We start from the raw sequence: 11014 nt of genomic DNA on the forward strand, positions 1-11014 counted from the left end.
ATTAGTGGAATGCTTTAGAGTTCTCTTTTATTCCCCTCTAGATAATTTGGTGTTGTTTCTGTTTCCTGATTGGACCTTGACTAAAACAGAACCACTTTCATTTCCACACTTTGATTCCTGAACCCATGTCTTCTAACAATAAGGGAAACAACACTACGTAATGGTGCCTGCGTCAAAGCATATATTGTCAAAATATGGGTTTGTCTCTCTGGCACCATACTTGAACCTTCAATAAGCCTTTCCACTTTCAAATAGCCATACATTTCCAGATGATGACGTATGTGGTAAAACCAGTTAATTCCATAGCAGTGAGCTCACTGCTGCATTTTTGTTTTTTGTTTTGAAATGAGTTCTTTGAGAGAGGCAATTCTAGGTAAAATGCCATAATGGTGGGTAAGGCATTCTGTAAATACAGGTATGATGGTATGGACAAAAGCATTACAGGCAGGGATAGAAAACCCATATCCAGAAGATGATTCTATTCCATAAAGGGAGAATTTCTGCCCCTACATGGTAGAAGAGGTACAATGAAATCAATCCACCATCAGGTAGATGTCTGGTCCGGACAGGGAATGGAGCCATACTGTAGGCTCATGTCAGTCTCTTCTGTTGGAAGATTGAGCACCCAGCAATGGTGGTACCCAAGGCAGCTCTTGAGAAGGAGAAGTTCCTGTTATTGAATGCATGCATATCCTCCATCCTTGCCACTGAGGCCACTTTATTCATGGGCCCATTGAAGGAGCACAGGGATAGCTGGCTAAAAAGGGTAACTGATAACCACAGCGTGCCATATTGTTCACCTGATTATTGAAAGCCTGCGCTGCAGTTGACCCCCTATAGTGAGCATTCACATGGAACACAAATCTCCACAGTTTATGCCCATTGGAAGAGTCCATCCATATACCTTTTCCCCAGAATTCCTTGTCACCAATCTTCTAATTGTGTTTCCTCCAAGTCCCTAACAATCCAGCCAAACTATACCATGAATAACTGTTCATAAATAGAGATCCATACTTCCAGCCATCTCTAGTTCCAAAACAGACAACCAAATATTCTGCTTAAAGTTTTGTCCACTGAACAGATCTCTCTTTAACATTGTCCGTCAGGGTCACCCCTGATGGGGTTGTAATGCTGCAGTCTTCTACTTCAGGTGGTACTAGCCTATCAGGCAGCACCATCTGTAAACCAGGCTTGGCTTTTTATTCCTCAGTCCCCTGGTCATAAGGAACTGCTCATGAAACCATAGGCATGATTTGAGAAATAGGAGGCAGTGAAGCAGAAATCTGAACCACTGACTCATACAATTTACTCATACTTTCCAGACTTGCCCAAGCATGGTCTCTTTTATACCACTCCCACCTGATGATAGATTGCTTCTGCACAAAGCTAAATTTATGGCTAGCTGTGTCAAGGGACGCTTAAATGAAAAATCTCAGGCTGTGTGGCCACCTGATGTCCTATAGTTAGGCGTTCAGTCTCTGCCACAGTTTAATAGCAAACTAGAAGCTGTTTCTCAGGGGGGGGAAAGTATTATCTACATAAGAAAGAATATATTTACTCTAAAATCCTAGAGGTCCACACTATGGTTCCCCTTTGGGGCCTTGTCTGAGACTCTATGCACCATTCCTATTTGCTTTGAAACCTTTGAGAGCCATTGGATCAGCTGGATTATAAAGACCAAGTGGTAGAAGGAGTTGTACTGAAGTCTTTACTTGCTGCAGAGCCTTCTTGTGCTACGGCCCCTGCTCATATGGAGATTTTATCAATGGGTCAAAGTGGCTCACCCCCAAATGTGAAGTTTCCTTCAAACTCCAAAAGGCCTACCAAGTGAATTGCTTCTTTTTTTTCAAGGTTGGTAGTACAAGGTGCAGCAACTTGACTTTCATTTCAGAGAGGATATCTCAACATATTCCATACCTTTGAATGCTCAGACACTTCACTGAGATAAAAGAACTCTGAAATTTTGTGGGATTTACTTCCCACTACCTTGTTCACATATGTTGTAGTTGCTACTTCCTATTCATCAGATGCAATCAGCTTATCATCAGTGGAGCACGCCAGTGTGGTGCTTTGTAGGATGTCAAGATGATCACATTTTCTGTGGACTACATAACGGCAGAAAGCAAGAGAACTGATTTAGCTCTGAAGCAAGACTGTGCGGGTATACTGTTAGTCCTTCCAGGTAAAAGCAAACTGGTTTTGGTGACCTTCCCCAATGGTGTGGAGGAAGAGGCAGTAGCTAGGTCAATGGCTACATATCAAGTGCCATACCAAGTTGCTTTGCTAAGGACACCATGCCTGGGACAGAGGCTGCAATGGAAGTCATCGCCCAGTGAAGCATACAGTAATCTAGTCATTCTCCAAAACCCATCCAACCTCTGCACAGGCCAAACAGGCAAGCTAGATGAGAATGGGATAGGAATCACCAATTCTGTATATTCCAGCCTTCATCAATATCTGAAATTTCACCAGAGATAGAGGAGTGCTTCCAGTTTACTATCATGGTAGACAGAGGAAGTTTCAGGAACTTCCATTTGGTGCTTCTTTCCATAATTAATTTCCATAATTCTATAATCTCCACTTGATGAGTCAGAGATGCAAGGTGGGCCTTCAGGTGGCCAAGTCTCTCTACTTAAATTATGTGCTCAGAAACTGGGGGAATGACCCACTGGACACACTTGGGCTAAGTATCTACCACCTGAATACCTAAATTGTTACTTTCACTGGTAGGCCACAGTGTTATTTCGCATTCCCAAGAAATATCATAAATCCATAGCAGTGTCTAGTAATCTCCAAAAGTAGTAATCTGCAAAGTTTGGGTACCTTCTTTTACCAAATGCAGTCACTCTAGTAAATGGCCACAGGTCCTTTTGGTGAACGCCTCGAGGAAGAATTGGTGGTATATACTAATAGCACTGCTGCAGGAAACTTCTTCAAGAGGCCTTCCTGCCTCTTCAAGCAAGGGGCTCTGATCTGTGAATTGGCATAGGTCTGGAAACTGATGAGAGGTCACAACTCTCCAATATGGTTGGTCGGTTGCTTGCTTCCTTGTTTGGTTGACTGGTTGTTCAGCTATATAGATCAAGCAATAACTCTAGTAGGCTATCCATCTATTTCCTTCCTAGAAACACACTGATCAATCAGTTACCACCAAAGATCTCTATGGGCCAAGGCATTCTGACTGCTGATAACGTCCGTACTGCTCTTTATGATAAATGCACTTACTTTGTCCTCGGCTATTAGGTACTGCCACTCAGCCTCTACCACTCCAGGATCCTATCATCCCCATAAAATCAGGAAGCCGATCTTAATGACAACATGCTCCTGGAAATTCCTGGGCTACAAAGCTGAACATTTACAGAATATGTTAAGGATGTAGGTTCTCACCTCACTAATATGTTTCTCAATACGTTAGTTAGGAAAGTGTCTTCTGGGAACTCTCATGGAACATAGTTTGGGGGTGGCTGTGTAGGTAACACATGATAAATCCACTCCAACATGCTATATCCTTAAGTCTTTGGGTTCCCTCTTCCACTTTATTCCACAGAAGTTCTGGCATCTCCACGCATTAAACAAAAGGCACCTTTAAGTAAAAGTTTCAGTCAACAAACCAAGTAAACTGTTGCATCCACCTTCAGGTGCACAAGCTAACACATTGAATTCCAAGTCCACATCCATGAATTCAAAATTATTTAGTGCTATGTTCCACGCTTAGGATCAACTTCTACATATGTTTCCCAGGAAAATGTCAAATCTTGCCATTAGCAAAAATCTTTTCATTCTTCTATTGTGTAAACTATCTCCCTATGGATCATCGTAGGGCACACCTGACCTCCTGGAGCATGCTGAGATTTGACCTTCCGTTATGGATCTATCAGCAACAAAGGGTGCTTGTGGCGTGTCTTGGGGAGAATGGCCATCCCCTTGCAAGGCATCCCCTTTCCCGTGAAGTTTTCACAGGGGTTTTCAAAAAAAAAACCAGTCTCCTCAGATACAAGAGGACAAGTCTTTCCATTGGTAAAAGGAGGCTCAGAGTGATTCTTTATTTCATCTGCGTCCAACCAAATATCTCTATTCCAAGTTTCAAGATCCCAGTCTTTCCTAATTTGTGCCCAAACTCTCACGTGGAAAATATTGGTGATGCTGTAAATTTAACTGATGTTTAAATTCTGCGACCTACACAGTTAAAATTTATGTTTGGTTTTCAGCAATATCAGATCCCTGGCTACATGAAATAAGAGATTCTTGTAAGGATTTCATAGAAGTTCTGTGGTTCTCAAACCAAGATTCGAGCTTAGAATTAAATGACGCAGACTTAACATTTTCTTTCTAGAATCCATCCCAACATCACAGTCCTTGCAGTCCTAATTACTGATGGGATGGTCAAGTGCAGTAGTCACCTCGGCTCCCAAGACACTTGCTTCAAGGGAGAATCTTAAACAGGCTCCACACAGCACTGAGTCCAACACGGGGCTTGATCACACGACCCCGGGATTATGACGTGAGCCAAAATCAAGAGTCTGTTGCTCAATTGACTGAGCCATCCAAGTGCCTCTTTTATTTATTTATTTTATTTTATTTATTATTTTATTTAAAGGACAGAGGCCCAGAACTTGGAAGGGAAGTGCCTTGTTGCTGGTGTCACCATACAGTGTCCCTCCAGCGCCCTCTACTGACAAAGTCTAACATTGCTCCAGCTGGCAGAACTGTTTACAGGGTCCAGCTCCAGTATCACAAAGCAGGACAAAGAAGGGTGTATTTGGAGCTCCAAGACAATAAATCAATAAACACCATTGTGGAGGGGTGGGGGCAAAGGCAGACATGAAAAGGAGCAAGGGGTCTGTTAGGGAAAGAAGCCGAAGGAGCAAGGGTTGCTCGCCTCCTGTGGGGGTGGGGAGCAGGCACGGACTGGAGCCCTGAGACCCGAGCTGTCTTCAGAAAGAGCGTGCAGTCACATAAATCAACACAGCTCAAGGAGGCCGCATTGTTCAGCTTTTGAATGAACAGAAAATAACATTCCTGGACGGGTTCCCTCTTCCCACCTCTGGGAATAAGTAGGAAGTGAGCTGAGATGCATTTCATTTTTCTTCAAGAGGCTTTCTCAGCTCCGCAGCTCCTGCTGGCTCTGGCCACCCCCACCATCTGCAGATTCAACAGACACTTGAACACGCACTCAACAGCATTTTCTGCCGACCTACTAGGTGCCTGCCACTAAGTCTGGGGGGCCGTTTGGCCGTGGGCCTCAGCTAAGCCTGTCGCCTGTGGCCAGAGGCTGAGCCAGGCTTTGGTGTTGAGAAAGCAGACTGATTCATGGACAAGATAAATTGCAGCAGTTGATGTGGTTCAGGTCCAGATTTGCCACTATTTCTGTGATGATTAAGGAGCAAAGGCTTTGGAGTTGAGTGAAATGGGTTCTGATCTTGTCTGGGTTCTCTTCTAGCTATGTGGCCCTAAGCAATGTGTCTCACCTCTCTGAGCCTCTTTCCTCATAACGAATGGATTTGGTAATACTTCCCTTTCAGAATTGCTGGGGAGACTGGGGACAACGTCTACATTAAGTATAATGCAGGGACCTGCCAGCATAGGGGCCCAGACCTCCCATCAGACCAAAGCCCAGACCACACCCGAGGTTTCACCAGACTCAGAAAGTGGATACTTAGGCCAGTAGCCTGGTCCCACTGAGTCATATCAGCTCCAATGTCCCTGATGTTGGACTGATGGTGCCCTACTTGAAATGGGCTCCTAGAGAGAACCTAGTCCCTCCTCCTTGCTGGATAGATCAGAAGACTGAGCCCCAGAGAGGGCAGGTGTTTGTTCAAGGCCACACAGCATAGTGAAGGCTGAGCCTGACTTCAAGGCATTGAACCATCTGACCATCTGGTAGACCAAAATTAATACACTCAAGAGTATGCATCTTTCATTCATTCAACAAATAGTCATTGAGTGCCTGGCATGTGCCAGGCGCTGGACTCTGTGCAGGGGACACAGGGGACCAGACCCACAGGGCCCCAGCCCTCTCACAGTCTGGTGGGGGAGGCAGTGAACAACCAGTCAGTGAAGAGCCAGCTGGTCACCCACTGTGAGAAAGCGACAAGGGACACACATGGGGCAGGGCCCTGAGAGTGACAGCTCAGCGGGGCGGGAGGCCACCTCAGGGCATTCAGGGAGGGCCTCTCACGGAGGGACTATCTGAGTTGGGCCTGGGCCCCAAGAAGGACCAGCCGGGTAGAGACTGGGGAAGGGCTCCCAGACAAAGAGCTCGGATGGATGAGATCAGAGCGAGCAAAGGAGCGGGCGGGAGGGACACGGGCAGAGACAGGGCAGAGGCCACGTCAGACGGGGTCTTGGAGGTCACCGCCAGGAGCTCAGTCTTTACTTACAAAGCAATAGTGGACTACTGGAGGGTCTGAGCAGGTCAGTGAGGTGACCTGGCTTAGTTTTCTCAGTCACTGTGGCCGCCGCAGTGTGTGTAACACTTGGGGACTCTGTGCCTTTGGGCAGGTCACTTAACCTCCCTGAGCCTTCATCTCCTCACCTATAAAATGCGGATAATAGTACCTACCTCCCAGGCTTCATAGAGCGGCCCGTGACAATCCACACAGAGCCCTGGGTGATGTGCCCCCTGCACTGTACGTGCCAAATAAGGCTGCGCTTTTGTACATCCCCAGGCCCGCAGCCCTCGTCCTCTGCCCACAGGACTCAGCTTGGCTCCTACCTGTTGAAACCATAGGTCCCTTCAACCCATCCACACACCCCGCCCCCTGCCCTGGGGCCACCACACCTGGGATTTTTCTTCTCTCAGGGCTCAGATGAGGCCCTGAGGCTGGTGGAAGCTCAGGACACCTGGGTGCCTGCCCCCACCAGGACGAGGCCCTTGGTCCAATGCCTCAGACGTACAGGCCCCGCCCTCCCCACCACATGGTAAAGGAGGCTCTGCCTCTCAATGGCACCCTCGTTTCCGCAAGGGGTGTCTAGTAAGCTCCTGTCTGTCCGAGGTCAGCGGGGGGAGTTGCAGAGGCCCAGTGACAGGCCCCGCCCTCAGTTAGGGCCTCGCCACGGCTCCATCCTCTGGGTGCCCAGGATACACACCACATCCCAGTCAGGGGCCGGCAGAGAGGGCCTGAAAGTAATTGTTGCCACGGGATAGCCCATCTGTCCTTCTAGAAATCCTTTCTGCGGGGAGCTGGGAGGAGGGGGCCTTCTAGCCCACACCTGCAAGGCCCGCGGCCCAGGCCAGCGCCAGGCCGGACCAGCGTCTTCTCACGCTACAGGCCGCCTTGTCCCAGAGGCCACCACCTCTGACATTTCAGAGCATGTGAGAATCAGCACCCAGGCCACAGATTAGCCCTTTGGTGTTGCATCAGCGGATCCTCGGGCTTTCCGCACCACCCCGACCGGCCACCCAGCAGAGCATCAGAGGCCCAGGCTTTGGAGTGGGCACTACAGGCTCTGAGAGCTGTTATATAGATAAGGTAGGAGATAAAGGGAAAGATAATGCTGGCCCGGCTTTTACTGGTCAGGGACCCCAGTGTCATGTGATGGCATTCACTGAGGGCCACTCATGTCACCACCGGACTATGCCAGTTCCTTGGGAAACATTTTATCTCTAGACTTCCTGCAAGTAGGTATTGATTTTATAGATTAAAAAATTGAGACTGGGGTGGTTCTGAATGGGTGCAAGGTCACCAGCTAGTGAATATGGAGCTGGGGGGTTGGGACCTTGGCTTATTTATTACGAAGCTGGCGCTCCTCCCAATATACAACCTGCCCTTCCAGTTCCCCTGAAAAGCCACGCAAGGCCAATGGTCAAACAGACCCACACTTTCTGCTTCCCTCTCTTTCTCACACCAACTCCCTTTCTAGAGCGCCAGCTAAGACCAGCCCTTTGCTGGGCAATGGATATAACAGGATGAATGCAGAAACACTTTAAGCTGCATCCACCCTGCCCAGAATACATATGTATCAGTTAGCTTTTGCTGCGTAACAATCCTAAAAATTTGGCTTAATAGAAAGGACAACTTACATTATCTTTTCCCATTCTGGGGGTTGGTTGGACAGTTTCTGCTAAGGTTAATCATGTAGCTATACTCACCTGAGAGGTCAGCCAGGCTGGAAGGTCCAAGATGGCCCCATTCACAGGTCTCATTGTTGGTATTGGCCATTCATGGGATGTGTTCTTTTGGTTCTTTTCCATGTGCCCTCAAACCTTCCAGTAGACTAGATAGGCTTCCTTATGTGGCGGAGTTCCAAGAGGGCAAAAGCAAAGCTGCAGTGCCCCTTGGGGCTTAAGTTCCAGAACTCGCTAGCCATCACTTCTGCCATATTCTATTGGTCAAAGCAAGTCACATTCTACTGCTTGGCCAGTATCTGACATACGTTTGTCAGATACATTTGTCATTCATCAGGTAAGGCTTAGCAGTCAGTTCAGAATGAGTGTGGTAGAGAAGGGGCCCCATACCCTAGCTAAGTGGGAACATAATAAATTCTTAGTTCAGATTGAAAGATGTTGGATCCTGAAGTCATTGGCATAGATTGTATTCTCTGACCAATGGAGAAACTGAAGCACAGAGAGTAAGCCAGTATGAGAACAGAATCAGTACATCATAGAGCCAGTTTCCATATGAAGACACTGAGGCCCAGGAACATGAAGTGTCTTGTCCAGGATGACACAAGTTATGACAGAGCCAGGAGGGACTGGATCCACTCCTCCCTCCACTGGCTCTCTAGCACAAGGCCAAGGCTGAGAATGGCTAGGGTCATGAGCATAGAGCAGGGCATGTCTGTCTTTCTCGTGTGTTTGTATTCAGAGCCCTTTCAGCACCCGTAGCACCATGCAAGGCACTTAATTAGGACCTCTTCTGATCTGATCAGCATCATCCCCATTTTACAAATGGGAACCGAGGCCCAGAGAGGACAGCTGACTTACCCAGGGTCTCCAAGGTGGTAAGACCCATCCCCCATCTACAAAGCCTGACCCTACCATGATGTCCTCAAAAGAGCTCAACCCAGATCCAGGCCCCAGAGGTGAGAGGAGCTCTGGGGCCCTCAGAGGTCTCAGGAGAAAGCCCACTGCCTCAGCAGCTGCTCAGAGGCCTGAGCGGAGGCACCAGTAGTCAGAGTTTTCTGAAACCTACCCCTACAAGTAGAAGGCCCCTGAGCAATGCTCTGGTCCACACCCCCACCATTTGCTGAGTGGAAAAATCAGGGCCTGACTGCCCCCAGGCCTCTGCCTCCCAGCCCAGAGCCCTCCCACTGTACTAGGAGGCTGGAGGCCGGCGAGCAGCCCCCGCTCAGGGTGGTCAGACACACACAAGGCTGCTCTGTGGCATTCAGAGAGCACATTTATTTACAAAGCGCTTTACAAACATCAGCATATGCCTCCCCACAGCCCCCTGCGAGGTAGGTCAGTAGTCATATCTACAGTTTACAGATGGGGATATTGAGGCACGGAATGGGGGTGTGGCCTGCCCCATTTTCAAGAGATTTTTTCCCACCCACCCATCAAAAAATAATGATATGCACAAAAAAGAATTACTCTGCCATCCCAAAATACACCTTCTTCCTCTGAACTGTAGAAGCCACAGGCACCCCTGAACTAGCAGCGACCCGTCGGCAGCGCGCAGCCCAACCCGGAGCCACACAGACCTCAACCTCAAGGGCTGTCGTTCAGCCTTGCAGATTATCATGGCCTGGGCTGAGGAGGACCTGCCAGTGAGGTCTGCAAGCTACAGGAAGAAAGGTTGAGGTGCCTTCATTCCGCAGACACCGGGTTAGCCAGGAAGGGGCCCCACGGAGAACAGGGTGAGGATGGGCGGGTCTTGGTACAAGGAAGCTCAGAGCACACGTCAAAGACGTAATAGTGGCAGGGATCATGAACAACATATCCCCTGGACTGTAGAGGGGCAGCAGGGTGGAGGAGGGGCCATTGTCCCCTCCAGAGAGGACCAGTCTGATGTGCCCAGGCTACCCAGGACCCTCAGGGATCGGGCCAGATGGGATTCCAGATGCCAAGCCCCAGTGCACTCTCTACCCCTATCCAGAGGAAGCCACGCTGGGTGGAAACTTTGGCCACGCACAGGCCCCATGGGGCCTTACTCATCTCTGTCAAGGGCTGGGACAGAGTCAAGGGGCCTGAGCCTGGAGTCAAGAAGCTTGGGCCTGGGTCCTTCCAAGCTGGCAATTCTGAGCCCCTGTCACTCTACCAGGCAGTGCCAGACTCACAGCACGACCTACAGGACCCTATGGAGGTGGGCTGGGCTACGGAACCGCTAAGCTTATCCTTGGCCCCCAGCCTGCCCATCCGACACGGTGAAAGGCCCCATGCACCATGGAAGGGGCACCAAGATGGCCCAGTGACCACTCTAGTGCGGTCCCCAGGAGGGCTGTCATGGAGCAGAGTTAGGGGTGCAGGTCTTCCTCATCGGTGCTGGGCCTGGCTCTGAGTGCACAGTGGGTGCCTCAGGCCCGGGGCCCCGCTATCTTGACTCCAGCCCCTCCAGGTACTCCAGGGCCACATCATAGCAAAAGTGGTACTGATCCTGGGGAGAGAGAGAGAAGAGATCATGAGCCTGGTCCCTCTTTGGTCCTGGGGAAGGGGGCATGGAGGACAGAGGCCAAGCGTGAGCCCTGACCCTTCTCTGGGGGAAAGGGACAAATGTGGATCACTGTTTTGGCACCACCAGATCAGAACCCAAGGCCCAACCATGGGAACCACACAGCGGACAGTGGGACCTAGCTTGGCATGGACTGGGAAGTTGGAAGTGGTTGGACGGGGCGCCGTGGTCTCTCACCAGGGTTTCCACCATATTGGGCTTGTAGTTCCTAAGCGTTTTGGCAGCAAAGAAAACGTCCACCAGGTTGTGGCAGCGGATCATCTCCAGAACTGTGGCACAGGCGCAGAAGGTACCACTGCGGCCACCCCCGTTTCTAAATGAGACACACAAAAGGTTTGGGATGGGGCTCAAGAAAGGAAGGCCTGAGGCTGGAAAACCAAGGGACTGGCAGAACTAGGGAA

General features: G+C 49.4%; 1 protein-coding gene across 1 annotated transcript in view; it reads right to left on the bottom strand.

Annotated features, from left to right (window-relative positions):
- Positions 1–9321: 9321 nt before the first annotated feature.
- Positions 9322–11014, bottom strand: part of PTPRU (protein tyrosine phosphatase receptor type U) — a 74742-nt gene continuing 73049 nt past the window's right edge. The window contains exons 29-30 of the mRNA XM_029945862.1: positions 10791–10926; positions 9322–10538 (exon numbers count right to left, since the gene is read on the bottom strand). Coding sequence (XP_029801722.1) covers positions 10476–10538; positions 10791–10926 — 199 coding nt within the window. The 3' untranslated portion in view covers positions 9322–10475. The remainder of the gene's footprint in view (positions 10539–10790; positions 10927–11014) is intronic.

The sequence above is a fragment of the Suricata suricatta genome, chromosome 8 (assembly GCF_006229205.1).
Source record: "Suricata suricatta isolate VVHF042 chromosome 8, meerkat_22Aug2017_6uvM2_HiC, whole genome shotgun sequence".
Taxonomy (NCBI): Eukaryota; Metazoa; Chordata; class Mammalia; order Carnivora; family Herpestidae; genus Suricata; species Suricata suricatta.